Genomic DNA, 16,776 nt, shown 5'->3' with positions numbered 1-16,776 from the left:
ACAAGGCACAGGCTTGCTCCCATTTTTTTTTTTAACCACTTCCAGTATTCCAGATACTCAGAACTAAGAACTCTTGACTGTTTACAAGAAGCCTAGACCTCACCTTCAGTTTGTAAATTTCTATCTTCCTCAAGTGCATCTCACCTATTATACTATACTTAGATTCAGAAAAGATCTTAAAATACTAGGGACAAAACAAAAACAAAAAACTATATACTTAGTTGAAGGTGATTCTCACAAAAATGCAAATCCCATTTGTAAAATGAGGAAACTGAGGCTAAGTGACTCACTCACTCTGAGTCCCAGAACCGGACACCCTTATGACTGGACTTACCATGCCAGGCTGGGCCTGTTAGTTCTGACTCTGCTCCTGAATTCCAAGGGTAGGGTCTACAATCTCTATAACTTCAGTGATTTTCACAGCACTGGGTACATGGCTGAATGATGAATGACTTCCCTATTAAAGACGCCCCTCCTAACATTAAGAGCCCCATTACCATTTCAGCATGCGTTAGTATAAACGACCGAAAACTTAACAGCCTTAAGGATTCATCTGTCCTACAAGTCTAGCTCAGAGTTATCAGAAGAAGATTTCAAATTGGAGACCAGGAAAGAAGGGTGTGAACAGAAAGCAGCAGCCTTTAGACAGACTCTGGAATCTAGGGAGCTCCCCAGTGAGGGACCTTCAGGTTCCAAACCTTTAGTGGAAAAAGGATTAGTAAAAGGAGGCCAGACAAAGCAGTAAAAAATCCACAGGGAGAGTGGGAATTCCCTGGTGGTCCAGTAGTTAGGACTCTGCGCTTCACTGCCGAGGGCCTGGGTTCAATCCCTGGTCAGGGAACTATGATCCCACAAGCTGCGCAGCCAAGGGAAAAAAAATTGTATTTTGTAATTAATACCTTTGAGAGAATGCTTTCCACCTACAAAAACATATAAATAAATGAACATATAAATATATATATAAATATATATATATAAATTATATATATATATATATATATATATATAAAAATCCACAGAGAGAGCAAATCACCTCCTGCTATTTGTGAAGGCCCAAAATAAAATCCCATCAAACCAAACACTAATGGGTATGGAATACATGGGTACCTGCTTCCCCATGGTGCTGCACGTAAATAGTCCTTACCTTCTGGGCAAGCTCCGTAAAGATCTGGGCAAGCACAGAGAGCAGCTTTGCAGTGCTGCGGTGAGTTGCCAAAGACACAGTCAGGAAGAAGAGGACGAGGTCAGAGTACCTGGAGAGCATGGGCACCAGGCGCACCAACAAGCGGCAGGACTGGGCGAAGAACTGGGGGCAAAACAGATCAGAAGGCCTGCTCACACCAGGTCTCCTCTGGGGTGACTAGGTAGTGACGGTGGTTGTACCACCTATGTCAATGTAGTAAAGGTCACTAATGGTACATTTTATTTACACACACGTACATAACACCTGCTCACTGAGATCTCTTCCTCGTTTACACAAACCCTCACAACACTACACTTTAAATTCTTAGTCACTTAAGTCTCAGTTAGTTAACAAAGTTGTTTGGTGTTTAAAAAATATGTTTATATACAAATTCTACTGGGAATCAGAGTTGGCACTAGAGGCAATACTACAGAATAACACACAAGTCCTCAAAAATAAGTTGCTTCTGTGGACTTATGGAGACGATAACGTCATCCTCTTCTGGCTTACTGTGAAGGGACAGGTGTTTGCACAGTACGGCCATTAGGCCTTAGTTATGGCGGCAACACCCACCATTAACATGGAACACCCAGGAGTATGTGATGAGGACGGGAAAGAACCCCAAGATAATGGATATTCTGGATGGGCAGCATTTTTGCACCTACGCGTCTTACAACTGTAATCCTTAGCCGGCAAGCCCTAAGCTTTCCAAAGTTTGTCAGTGAGGTTTACACGTATAAAGACATCAAGAGATTCTCAGTGATTTTGCCGAGGAGGCCTGCTTTGGGACCACCACATGGAGCAAGGTGAAACCCCCTCTGCCTCTGCTCAGCCCACTTGGACAGCAAGCAGCCTGTAAGGAACCACTGGTTACCGTGTGCTTCGCTGCTGTGCCATCCTCGCCAGACGATTTCAGCCGTTCCAAGAGCTCAGAGACAGCGGAAATTATTTTCTGCACATGCAAAGTGCTCACATCGGCCCAGAAGTCATCCTCTAAGAGTTTTGTTAGATGTCCTGACTGCAGTCTCTCAAAGCCTGCTGCCTCTTTCATTCACGGAAAAGAATGACATGGTAAATAACAGAAAACAAATTCTTTTCATCTCCATTCATCCAATAATCGTTTCCCACATCTAGCCTTCAATATTTAGCCACAAAAATAGATCATCAACATAAAAATTAAATCAAGTAAGAAACTAGTATTTTCCTGATCTCAGACATACCATCTTCTTGCGGTCTTGTTTGGTGAGTGTTCGCCTCTGTTTTTTTACTATTTCTTTCTGCTAAGTTCTGGATGGCACAAAGGATGGCCCGGATGGCAGTTTCCATCTGCTCTGAAAAATCCTCCACAAACCCGTCATCCAGCATTTGGTTTCCTAGTAAAGTAACATGGTGCAGAACAAATTTTTAAAAACTCAGTCATTTGTTTCAGTGCTTCTGGAAATCATTAACAATCCTCATTTGTCATTTTAACAAACAGCCACCTTGTAAACACCTGCTATGGTTGAGCCAGTGTCAAGCTGTGCTGGGTACAACGAAGAAAGAGACACATTCCCAGCCTAGGTAAACCTATAAGGTTATTGTCTTGTATTAAAACAATTTTGCTAAAAGAATGCCAAAAATATGAAAATAGTTAAGATGGAATATATGAACACCAACTTAGTCCAAACATTAGCCAGCAGCTTTCCAGTCTAAGGAAGAACTTTCTGAAACAGCCAGCGAGCCTGTGCTACTTACTCATGTGCTATAAAGTACGCAACGTGATGGCAATCCAGAGGCAAGGTTCTCAAACAATAGAGGCAACAAAAGTTAAGAGCTATGTGTTCCAACTATACTTCCCTGCCTTGGAACCCTGGACAGATCCGTCTAGAACAAAACACAATGTGTCTTTAGGACAGCCTGGACTTAAATCTATAAGATGTCGTTCCTACACTGGGCTTTTACTCCCTTACTGAACAATAGTCCTCACCTCCTTGGCTGCCTGGGGTAAGCAGATGTGTCTTCCAAGTAGTGAAGTCATCTGTGGCTTTATTGATCTCTCTTCTTACATATTCCAGGCTCTTGACTAATGCCATTTGTGGGTCTGTTTGCTCACCCTCTACCCCTGGAAGAATGAACAAGGACTCTAGGCCTTGCAAATGAGCTGACACCTGGGACAGGCAACTCAGCCCAGAAGAGCAAACTTCAAAATCTTTCCTGCAACAACAGAAATGCCATAATGTTGAAAGGAAGGTGCTAACACACACACACACACACACACACACACACACACACTCCCTCCCTCCCTCCCTCCCTCCAACCACTAAAACTCATTGCATCTAAAGATTTACAGCTAGACGTATGCCACAAAGTGCTATGAGGGTCCACTGGAAAACCGAGGACTGAAGCATGACCCCTTCCATCATTTCATCCCATTACTAAACCCTGACCAAGCGCCGCACACACAGAGGCAGAGCAAAGACGTAGGCACACTCACCAAGAATGAAAGAGAGTCTCACAAGATTGCTGCCTAATTTTGTCAACATCAGCTTTCACTGTCTTAATGGCTTTCAGCATCTCTGTTAATCTCACAGTTGACTGTTGCCAAAGCTGGTCTGGTTTTCGCATCCGGCAACCAGAGGGCAGCTGCCTTCCAGGAACTGGGGATGGGTAGATCAGATCTGATGGGATCAGGTCCAGCACTGCTCCAGAAAGCTGCCCCTTGGTGAGCTCTGGTCCTTCCAGGGAGGGGGCAGAAGGCTGACCCTGTGCCTGGGCATCACCTTGGCCTGCAGCTGGCCCTGCACTGGGGCAGCACTGGAGGAGCCAGGAGAGCTGCTCAAGCAGGATCTGGCTCTGCATGGCCAGGTGCTGCAGCCTCTCTGTCCACTGCTGCACCCCGTCCTGAGGGGGGAAGGCCACGGGGTAGACGGGCGGCCCCGTCAGCCTGCTGTCAATCTCCTGCACACAACTGAGGAGGTTCCTGTGCAGAGAAACAAACCCATGGGGATAACACATGGCACCTTAAACTGTGTCACCGCGCTGTTTGTAACGGTAAATTCACTGATTTCTGAACGAAGTTTGGGCTTTTCCACATAATCAAGAAGAGAGGATTCTCCAGATAAGTAAAAAGTCTGTTCAAACGCCTTCCAAAGTACTTAAACACATCCTTCAGTGTAGCAGAAGCATCGGTGCTCACTGCTTATCTCCTGCCCCTTACAGGCCTCTCACATCCAACACAGTCACAGCACCACAGTGATTTCAACCACTATTTTCTAAAAACAAATCTAGTAAATATAGTAGACTTTGCTAGATAAAACTCTTATGAGTGGAGAAGAAAATAGCTGAAGTAATTGCAGTCTAGAAATACTACCTGTCAGCCAAGGATCCACTCAGCAGATGGTGACAGGCTTCCTGTCCTCATCTTTTAAGTATCCATTTCTATCGAGGAGCACCAGTGTATGGTTCAGCAAATTGCAACTCTGTGATCCAGAAAGCCGACTCACATCTGATCTGTGCCCAGAGTCTGAGACACCGGATGCCATGAAAGCAACCCTGCCCTCGGCCCACATGGACTGCCCATCACAGACGCCCTCATTCCAGACCCAGGTGTGGTTCAGCCGTGAACGTCTTTACCGTCTGACTCGGCCTCGAACCATCCCCCAGAGGTGCTGCTAAACCCAGGGGGCAGAGGCATCACCACCAAAAGCAAGGGGCCAAGCCAAGGCAAACCCCACCTGCCCCTTCGGACCTCAGACTTCACTGCATGGTTGGGAGCAGCGTGTGCAGCAACTCTGAGCTGCGCATAATACTCTCGATTCGTGCTGCAAACGCAGCCAGTCAGCGATACCTGAGGAGGATCCACTGCTCGGTCAGCGTGGTCAGGGAGCGCCGCTGTCGGATGAGCACCTTTGTCAAATGCGCCGAGAACCCTTTACACCGCTCCACGTGGCCCACACCCATCTCCTGGCAGGGGGAGAAGAGAGCATGCTGAGGGGCCGCTGGGAAGTGCTGGGTCCCATGCTCCTGGAGGGGAGCCTCTGCTGGGGCGGGGCTGGGGGTGCGGAGCCTGGGTGCGCTGCCCTCTAGAGGCAACACGTCCACCTCTGGGAGCAGCGCATCTCAAATTATGCTTCCACTGAAGTTCCATGAACAGGAACTAATTTAACATCAAAATTGGGTATCAGTGATCTTCTCTCAATTCACAGGGGGAAAAGATCTGAGGGTAGCATTCTCCATTTGAAGTTTTTCTTCCGTAATTTTTCTTAAGTAGCCAATGTTGAATAACAGAACTTATTATAAAATGCTCTCTGATTAAGCACAAAATTACATTGACTTATATTGTAAGTTTAATGACTGCAAAAAGTTCAGTCACTTCCAGTAATGGGCTGTGATCACTGGACCAGGTCTGAGGATGCTGCCCTGGATGAACAGAACTGGAGTCCCTGAGCCCCTGCAATCCCAAGGCTCTATCATCCTACCTTGGCGGGAGCTGCCAGGACAGCACTAAGCCTGGCGTGCCGTGCAAGAGAGCGATAAAAATACTTCTGGCACCCCTCCCACGAAGACGAGATTTCTGTAAGCAGCCTGGGAAAGAAACCAACATGATTTACTTAATTAAAACCACTATCTCCACCCTAGATCCTGAGGAGTCAGAGACTGGTCCATGTAGCCGCAACCAGAAGCCAAGAGTCTGAACAGATTTATTTCTGTGAGGACCCATTCAGTCAGCCACTCATCAGTCCTTTATACAAAGGATGTGTTACATACTTAGCACTGAAAGTAGAGTGGGAAAATAAACTATGACAATATGGCTTCCTTAATAAAAACGTTATGCCTATCTTGACAGTGGAGTCTAGGGATCATAAATTCTGATGCCTACAGGGCCCATGCAGATAACATACATGGTTAAGGACAGCCAAGCACAAAATGATCCTTGGCGATGACAGCTGAGAAGCAAGAGGGACCGTTACTGACCACAGTGAACCTGAGAGCATGTGTCCCATCAAAAGGAGGGCACTCTAGTCAACTTTCGACCACATGGGAAGGCAAGCACACTTGGCCAAATTTTCCCGAAAAACTGAAAATCCAGAATGTTTATGTAAAATTTCTACTTTTTACAGTGTTGTGTTGAACTCAAATTTAAAGCACCTGAGAGGGCCACTGAGCAAAGAAAACACACATGTATGCTGTACTCAGCTCATTTCCAACCAGTTACTAACACAGAGGGAGCTCCATCTGTCTCCAAAGTCTATAGGCTCTAAAATTCAAGAACATAATGGGAACTTAGGTTTATGTACATGGAACAGCTAAAAGTGTGGCCATTCTCTCACAGATTTTCACCTGTACATTCAAATCAATTGAGGAGACCTCAGGAAAAATCAAAGGACCAAAAAAAATAATGGGAGACATGAATACAAGGAGGAAAGAGGAATGGAAAGAAGAAAATCAACAATTACTAACTAACTACTGACACTTTTAAACACTCAAAGTGGCCCCTTGTCTTCCTTACCCCACCAGATCCCCAACAGAGCCCAAACCACCCAATATTTCGAATTCGTCCCTTACCTTTATCCTAATGAAAGAAAAGAAGGTTAAAAAAAAAAGAAAAGAAAATTAACACTGGGTGCTCACCACCTGCCAGTCCTGAGCCAGGCACTTTTCTAAATGCTAATTTTATGGCAACACTAGGACAGAAGTATTCCTCTCCCCACTTTGGCAAATGAGGCCATGGAGGCTTAGCTGACTTGCTCCATTTATAATTACAAACACAAACCTAGAATCAGCTGCCTGAGTGCTGCTGACTATAGACAATGCGCTCTGGAGATCCAATGGGTGAAGATGAAGCATCTCTTGAAGGTTTTTTGAACGGGCCCAGGAAAGACCTTTGCGATATGACAAACCTAGGAAATAAACAGCAGGTGGTTAAATAAACTCAGGAGAGAATAGATGTGCCAGGAACCCCCCAATGCCATTGCTACTCAAAGTCAAGTCCCAGGAACAGCATTGCCCAGGAGCTTGTTAGAAAGCTTACTCTCAGGCCCTGCCCCACACCTACTGAAACAGAATCCGCTTCTGCACTTTAGCAAGATTTCCCAGGTGATTCACATACAAGTTAGTCTGAAAAGTGTTGCTCCCTATGCACGTTGGAAGGGCGGGTGCTGTACAACATATGGTGATGAAAATAAAAAACATGGTTTCTGAGAAACCTCATTACAAAACTGTGAAACTACTTGGGAGTCACAAATGGTTCATCATAGGATTTTCGTGTGTGTTGACTGGGACTCACATGTTTCAAACCTTGCCTTCCACCTTGTTTCCCACCATCTCAACTGTCTCTACAAACTTCCCCCAAATCACCCATGTTATTTGTCTTCCTAAAATCAGGTGAGTACACTTCACTGGGTTTCCATCGAGGAACTTACCAGTTTTTGCAAGGTGTTTAAAGAGGTCTGCTAAAGCTCGCTGCTTCTGCATGAGAATGTGCTTGGCTTCTGAGCGCTGCTTCTCCTTCTCTGCGGAGGGCTCCACCTTTAACCTCTGCAGCTCACTCATAGAGGAAATTACTTCACCTGCAGGGAAGACAAGGGGGAAAACATGGAAATCCCCAGGAATTCTTAATGTGCTCAAATTACCCAAGACCAAGGACCTGTTAAAACGAAGACCAGGTGTCATTCATCTTTATAGCTAGCATTTGGTAAATTCTCAATGATTAAACTGATCAAGACGCATGATAACGGAAAAATCAAAACACATGGCGCTTCATATCTCTCAACAACAAACAACCCAAATAAAGTAGATATTCTGTTTTTTTTTTTATTCAGGGGTTTCATAACCAATCAAGCAAAAAGCACTTATTGAACATGGATTATGTGCAGTGATTTACACTAAGAATTTTAAAAACTTGAGGTAAATTTCCAATACACACAACATGTATTGAACTCCTACGCTGTACCTGGTAGTTGGTAAATGTTCTTTTAATCTGCACAGCTACAGAAGAACTTATTTGTAGCCACTCAAAGAGGCTCAGAGAAGTCTAGCCATCTTCTAAAGGCCATTCAGGTAAAGAGCAGACTTGAAGCCAGGATTTGAATCCTGGCTGAACCGACTCCAAAGACCAAATTCGTTCTCTAGCATTGCACTGTCTTCCTGAGCACCCACCGGCACCTAGAACACCAGGGTGCTGCCAGCCTGCCACAGGCAGTGCTATAAGCTGACTGTGTGGCCTCCCAAGCTCACGTTGAAGTCCTAACCCCCAATACCTCAGAATGTGACTGTATTTAGACATGGGGCCTTTAAAGAGCCAATTAAGATAAAAATGAGGCCGGGACTTCCCTGGTGGTCCAGTGGCTAAGACTCCACACTCCCAATGCAGGGGGCACGGGTTCGATCCCTGGTCGGGGAACTAGATCCCACATGCATGCCACAACTAAGAAGTCCGCATGCTGCAACTAAGGAGCTGGCGAGCTGCAACTAAGACCTGGTGCAACCAAATAAAGATAAATAAATATATTTTTTTGAAAAGTTAAAAAAAAAAGATAAAATGAGGCTTTATGGGCAAGTCCTAATCCAATCTGACTGGCATCCTTAACAGAAGAGGAGATGAGGACACAGAAAAGGCATCTACAAGCCAAGCAGAGAGCCTCAGAAAAAACCAACCCTGCTGACACTTTAATCTCGGACATTTAGCCCCAGAATTGTGAGAAAATAAATTTCTATTGTTTAAGCCACCAAAGATGTGGTACAGCTGACCCCTGAACAATGCAGGCAGGGCATCCTGAGCAATGGATAATAGGCTATTATTCTAACAAGTTTTTTTTTTTTTTAAAGATCTCCCTGAGATCAGACTGCAGCCTCACTGAAGAAGGACCGGCTTCACCCTGACCGCACGCTCACTGCGGCTGGGGGGTGGGTTGAGGTGGCGGAAGTGCTGAAAGGCTGCCAAGGGCCCAAATGATCTTTTAAGGTCGGGAGTCCCTTTCCCAGCCACTGCTGATATGCTGTACAGCACGAACAGGGAAACGAGACTGCTACACCTCTCTGAAAGAAGTGGACTGTGGACAAACCTCCTTCTTCCTTTAACCCAAGAGAGACAACATTTTGAGAGGTGGGGACAGCCTCAAGACTCTAGGAAACCCTTTACTCGTGTCCCCAACCAGCAAGAGCTGACATGGACAGGGCTGCTGTAGAAAACGGCCTAACACTGCACCGGTGTGCACGGGAGGAGGACAAGGTGACCACCTGTGGGGTCTGAGCTGGCTCCTGTGTCTGGGCTCCGATGGTTTTTAACCCACTTGCTTAATTACCTGCTCAACGCTATTTAAGATGTCACAGAAGGACACAGGTATCTCATTCCAACCCTCCCAGGCCACTGAGGATACCGGAGAGAGCAAAGCCCCCTCATCCTGGGTGTGCACCCACCAGTGAACTGGTCGAGGCCCTCCACGAGGCAGGGTAGGGGGCTTCCCTTCATGAGCACCAGGCACATCTTCCTCATGCGTTTCACAAGCTTCGGCAAGCGACGCAGAAGTGCCCCCTCCCAGGCGGGAGGGGCACCCTGACACTGTTCTGGAACCACGGCCTGTGAGACAGAGCACAGGTTATTCTCACTGCCAAGAACAACAGTCCTAGCACGAACCTGCACGGGTGCTAAGTTTAAATGCTGCGCTGCTCCACACACACCTGGCTCAGCAACAGGAAACTCTCCTCTCCACGTCTCTGACGTCTCACGAGAACAAAGGCATCATCGCCAAAATTAAAACAGGCACGTGCCGCGGGTATTCAGCATTGTGTGTTGCTGCTGTGGGAGGTCCCTGTAGCAGAAGCCCTGCTCCCCACCCCCCACAGCGCCTTCTGTGCTCGTCACCAGGGGCCTGCGCTTCTGCTCCATGAAGGTGGAGATCTGACAGCACAACTGCTGCCTTTAAGGTGCTGCACTGCACTGTGCTTCTCAGACACATAGGCAAAGCTAACCTGATTCGCCAAAGCTGACTTCTACCACCATCTCTCCCCTGCCTCCAATTCCTGACTAACAGTTCAAATACCAGGATCCAGATACTAGGTCACCATCGGAGGCCTATTTTCACTAGTTTTTTCCCTTGAAAATCCCTGAAATTCTGGGACTTCCTTGGCAGTCCAGTGGTTAAGACTCCATGCTTCCACTGCAGCGGGTATGGGCTCCATCCCTGGTAGGGGAGCTGAGATCCCACATGCCATGCAGCACGGCCTCCCACCAAAAAAGAGACCTGAAATTCCTGTGCTGTCATCAATAGTTAAGTTTAAAAATTTGATCAGCAGGACAAGTGGTGAACTGATGAATACAATCAAAAGAAAATTTGGCAGCCATATCACGTGTGCGGCCCTATCATGGCTGTATGCTCAATTTCTATTATGCTTTCTGAACTATTAAAATATTAAAAATCGCTTGAGGAACCCCACTGCTAACTCTATAGACCCAGGGTGGAAAGCACAGTAGGAAGACAAAAGTCATTACTCCCTTAAGAGTGCTCCCGGGCTTCCCTGGTGACACAGTGGTTAAGAATCCACCTGCCAATGCAGGGGACACAGGTTCGAGCGCTGGTCTGGGAAGATCCCACATACCGTGGAGCAACTAAGCCCATGGGCCATAACTACTGAGTCTATGCTCTAGAGCCCGTGAGCCACAACAAGAGAAGCTACCATAATGAGAAGCCCGTGCATTGCAACAAAGAGTAGCCCCTGCTCACCACAACTAGAGAAAGCCCGTGCGCAGCAACAAAGACCCAACGCAGCCAAAAATAAATAAATAAAGTTACTGGTGGGGGGAGGGGGGAAGAGTGCTCCCTACACACAGTGATTATGAAGCAGGGACATCCTCCTGTAACAGGCCTGCTCACCCAAGGTCTCGATAACTGTTTAAATTTTCAGGAATTTTGCAAGCCAGCTCTTAACTCTTGGCGCTTGAAACTGGCCATGATGGGAGTACATATGTTTCTACACCACGGTCACCAGCAACCACTTCAAACCAGCAGATCACTGCACACAGTCACTCCCTGTGCAGCAGCTTCATCACGTGGGAGCTCAAAGGCAGCTTCAATATCCTAAACTGACACTTTAAATCTTCCCTCACAGGTAGATGAACTGTTCACAGGTAAGCACAACAGTCGTTTCCACAGGCTAACATGGAACTTCCAGCACCAGGATTAATGCTTTCTGCCTTACTCTGCAGCAGGTCATGCAATGCTATACCACTCGTCCAAAGAGGAAGATTTCAAAGGCATTCCCTCACCTAGTGCTAAGGACACTCCTGCCACAGAAAGCAGAGACCCCACGCAACTAGCTCAGGAATAAGCAAACACTATCCCACGAGCTAATACCTGTGCAGCTGCTGGCCGGGCTAACAGGGTCTCTCTCAGTGCCCGATTCAGACTCTGAATGGGCGACTCCTCACTTGCGGCTGCATCTGTTGGCCTTGGCAAAAAGTCTGGCTGTTCCTCCTTGTCACTCTCCACCAGGGATGACCGGCAGGGTTCACTCAGGACAGCTTCAAATTTCTTCATGAATTTAAAGAGGGTTCTGGCCCCAGGTAATGACAGAGATGGGCAGAAAAAAATAGGATGGAAAGTGAGGAAATATGTAAATGACATATAACACATACATAGATAACTTAATAACTTGTACTTCTGGTACATAATGAGCTCCTTAAAAACTGATAATCTTTTTTTAAAGGAAAAAGTATGGCAGGTTTTCTCGTCTCTCTTTTCTAGCAGGAAAAAAAAGCCAGGAACGGTGGGATCACTTTGCTCAAGGTGAGCAGGTGGCAGAGGACTCGACCTTCCACGGCACACAGCCTGCTCTGCCTCCAGGCACATCCGTTCCTCCTGCAGGGAGACTCTGCTTTGGGTGGAAGGGCGTGGTGTTGGGAAGCCAGCAAAACAGTCTAGTGTTTTTTAGTTAAGTTCAAGGCAGCACAAGTCAGGGCTCTGTAACAATGTAGTCATGCTGTCTACCATTCAAAAATTCGGAGTTTTGGTCACCCCCAGCTTTAAAAGATCAATTACCTGTGTGTCTTTTCCACAGACTGTTTAATAGACCAGAAGCTGACATCATTCCACTTGGATATCTTAACAAATTCCTGTAAGATAAATGAAGCTCAAGGAATGGCTTTATAAAGCTGGTGTCATTCTGTTCTTTCTAGATCATCTGTTTGCCAAAGACCAGAGCCCACTCCATCTCAAACACAGGACTGTGTGTCAGTGAACAAGTAAAACAAGTCTAATAAAGGAACCATGTGTTTGTCTCAAAGCAATGGAAAAAAAAAAGTGCTGCTACAATCAGTAGGTCACTATGTACTCTAGCTTAAACCAGGGGTGGTTCCACGACCACTGAAAGTGTCAAAAGGAGAGGATCCTCCTTACACCCCCAGCACCTCAACAGCCCATAGCCCAACACCAGATGGTACGCATCTGAGGTGGAAGATCAGCCTGGGCAAGACCAGGGGAGCGGGCACTAACATCCCTCTTAGGAGCCTCTGAAAAGGGGCCACGCCCCGGAACCCTCACACACGCGGCCAGGTCAGCAGTGGAGCCAATGCCACAAAATGAAAAACCCACCATCCTAGTTGGCAGTTGCAATGCTCTTCTCCATTCCCCAGATCCCCCTGCCTCACAGTCAAATGGATTAAAGAACAGAACTGCGGGAGAATTTGCTGATTTTGTCCTCCTAAGAGTGATTATGACAGCCGTTGATCTTACTTTAAGCTCTTTTTCTAGGGGGGAACGAAGTTCCACAATTTTGGCCTGGACCCGGTCAAAGAACTGCTTGTAATAATGGTACAAATTCCATAGAACACTGCAAAGTGAATCTGGAAGAAATAAAAAGGAAACAAAAACACCACACTTGCTGCATGTGCTGCTGGCTCCCCCTCTGAGGTTCACATTTCAGTGATGATCCTTCCTCCGTACTCTTTAGGCCACGAGATTACAGTGCAATGTAGCACATGCAGACTATGTAACAGCTCATCAGGAAGCCGGGGTTACCAGTTCCCAGAGATGTAGGCTCTAAATCCTACCCTATATTTTCATTTCAGTTTGTACTGGATTTTTTTGGTTGCACTTTTGTTCTTAAAGATGGTGTACTCAGACATTCTGCCAAACTCACAATTTCCAACCTTTCTCGGAATCTTATTGTAAAGTCAGCAGAAACTAAGTCTGTTTTAAAAGATGGCATATTAAGAGGCTCACCTTGACGGCTCATTCACGTAAATCTATATTCATTTTACAGCGGCACTTTTGTCTAAACTGCTGTGGTCAGCGATAGGAATCGACAGTAGAAGTTTTATGTGCAGTTCCTTGACACGTGGCAGCGCTCTCCTGAGATCAAAGAACCTACTAATAATGGCCTGGATCAAGCAGAAGCTTAGCAGGACATATGCACTGTCTAGACAGAAAGATGTGCTGCCTCAACATGCCAGCTCCCGAGCTCTGCATCTGGTGATTTACCTCTGCCACGGTTCGCTAGCCAGGGCTTCATTTATAACCAGTCTGTACTCAACTATAATGTTTTTCTCTATACCTAACCTGAATCACATTATAGGAAAAGACAACTGAAACTGTCTTGTTTAAAACCTGGTATGCCACAAGACACTTGTCTCATGTGGAGAATTCAAAGGCTAAAATTAAAGAAAAAATATTATACATACATATGTATATCCTTACCTTTTCCTTCAACTTGTGGCATCAGCAAGACATGACAATGGAAAACCAGTAACATCTGAAGTCGTACGTGGAACTCTCCCAGTGAAGATCCTTCAATAAATGCTTGTAACGTGCTGACCAGCAACATCAGGGTCATCTGTCTGTCATCTTTATAGAGATTCAAAGAAGAAAACATACACGTGCCTGCCACCATCACTTGCTGTCACAAAGCGCACACAGTCTACTATGGGATTCCCGAGGGATGGCCGTCAAGTAGAGACACCAGTTAAGGTGAAGCTTTGAAGCAAGGACCACAGCTAAATTCCAAGCTGATTTAAAAACTACAGCCCCACTCAGGGTACGTGTGAAATGCACTCACAGCAAATTAGGAAACTGAATTATGAGGTACTTGTTCTAAGTAGGAGATGAAACCCTTTTAACTCAAGCGTTTTAACTACTACCTACCAAGACAGAAACTTTCTCTTTGACTTGTCTCATGGATATAGAGAAGAAAACTTTACTTATGACTAGCTCTTTAGACTCTGGACAAGTCACTTAAACCTCTCTGACTTCCATTATTATTCTTAGTAAGAATAAAACTACACAGCTTTCTTGGCTGACCTCTCAGGAATAACCTCGCAGTCATATGATACATCCTATGTGAAAGTAGTGGGGCGAGGACACATGGGAGCAGGTAAACCCCACACTCTGCTGCACTTCAAGCTTAGCTTGGACCCTCTAAATAAGCAGGGGATTTAGAGACAGGTGTTACCTTCCTGCTCTTCTGTTTGTTCTTGCATGTGCTTCTCCAGCATCTGATAGATGGAGAACCAATGCTTGGTGGATTTCTCAGTATGGCGTTTCATGGTATTATCCAAACTCATGGACCAGCAGCTGAAACATGGAAGTAGAGGCCAAGGAGGCATTTAAGGAAACCTATTCAAACATCTGAAACCACAGAAGCAGAAGCTAAATATTCACTATTCTCTCCTCCCAAATGGAGATGGAGAAGCTCCCAGTCTGCTGCCTCCGAACGCATGCTGTTGTCTGGTCTCCAGCTGACATACTACATAAACTCTGAGGAAACAAACTATCCAAAGACTATATCCCTACAACCTAAGTTCAGGAGGGGAAGTGACAAATATATCACTTACTTCAGTTCCAGTTTACGCCAACGGATGACCATCTGAGTGACCACATCAAGATGCTTCCGCAGAGACAGGGCCCGACTTGCATTCTCCTCCCAATCCTGAAGAAACACAGATAAAATTTACTATGGCCATTATTCAGTCCCCTGACCACCTCCTCACTCAGGAACACCCTGGACTTTTCTTGAGCAAAGACCCCTGGGACCTTCAACAACTTTTATACTGATTTACCAATAACTAACCAGAATGAGTTTACATCCAGCTTATCCAGCTTTGAGTTCTTTCTGGTCACTTGACAGACCTCCAGCAGAGCAAATAGCACAGGGTTTGGAGACCTGAGTCTGAATCTCTGTTGTTAGTCACGTGACCCCTCCAAAGTCCAGAGCCCTAATCTGAAAATCAGGGGAGCACCAGCCCCTTCAGAGGCTGTGAGAGGACTGAGGGGCTGAAGAGTGGAGGCACCCTGCCGGTCTGAAGGCCAACCCAGAAGTCCTGGCAGACTGAGCCCTTAGGACTGGTGGACGCTGCGTCCCACCCTTGAGAACAGGTGAGGCAGGTTCCCTGTGTCCCATGGAGGCAGTGGCTTCACCTGCAATAATCTGACCTTATGTCAGAAAAACCAAGGAGTTTCATCCTTTTCCAACCCAAACTTTCACATCCTGTCCCTCTAACAATAAGAGAATCTCTTCAGTTGACTATAACTAAAATGAGGACTGGAGAGAATCCTCTTACCTGTGCCTTTGCCAGAAGGATCTCTAAGCCATTCAGGAACTTCGAGATGGGGCTGGAAAGTGGGAAACTACGAATCCTGTCCATTACAACCAGCAGCTGCGGGGGAGGGGGGGAAGGGGAGGGAAGAAGATTTGGGCATCCTTGTGGGACTGTCAATCACCCAAAGTCACAGGGTACTGAAGAGGGGCCTGACTGGAAGTTTCATGCAAAGGCCCTGCCTCGTGAGCACTTAGGAGAGCTGCGGGTGAAACTTCCAGGGCTGCAGATCCTGCCCAAGATAAACACTTTATCTGCTGCACTACTCTGGAAATAAGATTGAGTTTGATAAAGTAATTACTCTTATTACTCTCTGTTATAAGTTATTACAGAATTAGGTGAATGATCACAGAGCGAGGTCTGAGTTAAAACTTGAAAAAGCCAGGCCCTTGTTAGTATAAGGATGTGTCTGAATAAAGACAGCAACATAGCAGCACTTCAATACATGGACGGAAAACCCTGAGTAGCAGATAAAATAAGTGGAATCTCAAACACCATTTACACAACAGCATTACAACCTGGTATATTCATCCTCCAGGGAATAACACTGCACTGAACCGCAGTTCTGTAAACCTCTGTGTGCGTATCCAGTGTGCAAGTCACTGCCCCCAGGACAGTTGAGAGGCTGCCTCCCCACCGCTGCCCTACCTGCTCAAGCGCCGGATGTTCCGGCCAATCCTGCAGCAGCTGGCGGACGGCCTCTGAGAAGCCTTCAAGCACAGGCTGGCAGTGCCGAGCTTCCGGGACGTTGGGGTGATGGTAAAAGTCATAGGGACCGTCAGGCTTCACCATCAGGTCCAAGGTCCCCTCCCCAAAGAGAGTGTTACGGGACAGGGTGTAGGCCAAAAGTTGGCTGCCCAAGAGCTGGTCATTCAGCTCAACTCCTGTGAAGTTAACAAGATCACTGTAAAGTTGGTATCAAGTTACAATGAAGTCAGCAACATGCTCAGAAATAATGAATGACTGCGACTAAATGAAGTAGATATTGCAATGCCATTCACCCACAAAGCAGCAAAGGTCTAAAAGG

The 16,776-nt window shown here is 46.3% G+C and overlaps 1 protein-coding gene across 6 annotated transcripts in view; it reads right to left on the bottom strand.

Annotated features, from left to right (window-relative positions):
- MDN1 (midasin AAA ATPase 1) overlaps positions 1-16,776 on the bottom strand; it is a 157,922-nt gene that overhangs the window by 30,001 nt on the left and 111,145 nt on the right. For 5 of the 6 annotated variants that reach the window (XR_003429489.1, XM_027090484.1, XM_027090476.1 and 2 more), the window contains exons 66-83: positions 16,398-16,633; positions 15,714-15,809; positions 14,988-15,082; positions 14,606-14,727; positions 13,855-14,001; positions 12,892-13,001; positions 12,199-12,272; positions 11,515-11,713; positions 9,581-9,740; positions 7,585-7,731; positions 6,936-7,062; positions 5,641-5,746; positions 5,010-5,125; positions 3,657-4,142; positions 3,150-3,376; positions 2,404-2,556; positions 2,058-2,227; positions 1,145-1,306 (exon numbers count right to left, since the gene is read on the bottom strand). Coding sequence is in view for 5 of the 6 variants with exons in the window: in XM_027090484.1 (XP_026946285.1) it covers positions 1,145-1,306; positions 2,058-2,227; positions 2,404-2,556; positions 3,150-3,376; positions 3,657-4,142; positions 5,010-5,125; positions 5,641-5,746; positions 6,936-7,062; positions 7,585-7,731; positions 9,581-9,740; positions 11,515-11,713; positions 12,199-12,272; positions 12,892-13,001; positions 13,855-14,001; positions 14,606-14,727; positions 14,988-15,082; positions 15,714-15,809; positions 16,398-16,633 (2,933 nt within the window). In the remaining variant the exon portion in view is untranslated. The remainder of the gene's footprint in view (positions 1-1,144; positions 1,307-2,057; positions 2,228-2,403; positions 2,557-3,149; positions 3,377-3,656; positions 4,143-5,009; positions 5,126-5,640; positions 5,747-6,935; positions 7,063-7,584; positions 7,732-9,580; positions 9,741-11,514; positions 11,714-12,198; positions 12,273-12,891; positions 13,002-13,854; positions 14,002-14,605; positions 14,728-14,987; positions 15,083-15,713; positions 15,810-16,397; positions 16,634-16,776) is intronic. The other variant, XM_027090466.1, reaches the window with a different exon arrangement.

This window comes from Aethalodelphis obliquidens, unplaced genomic scaffold, assembly GCF_003676395.1.
Source record: "Aethalodelphis obliquidens isolate GAN/ISIS:26980383/991018 unplaced genomic scaffold, ASM367639v1 scaffold3, whole genome shotgun sequence".
In the NCBI taxonomy this organism is placed as follows: Eukaryota; Metazoa; Chordata; class Mammalia; order Artiodactyla; family Delphinidae; genus Aethalodelphis; species Aethalodelphis obliquidens.
Note: the sequence above shows the minus strand (reverse complement) of the source record. Positions and strands in the feature narration are given on the sequence as shown.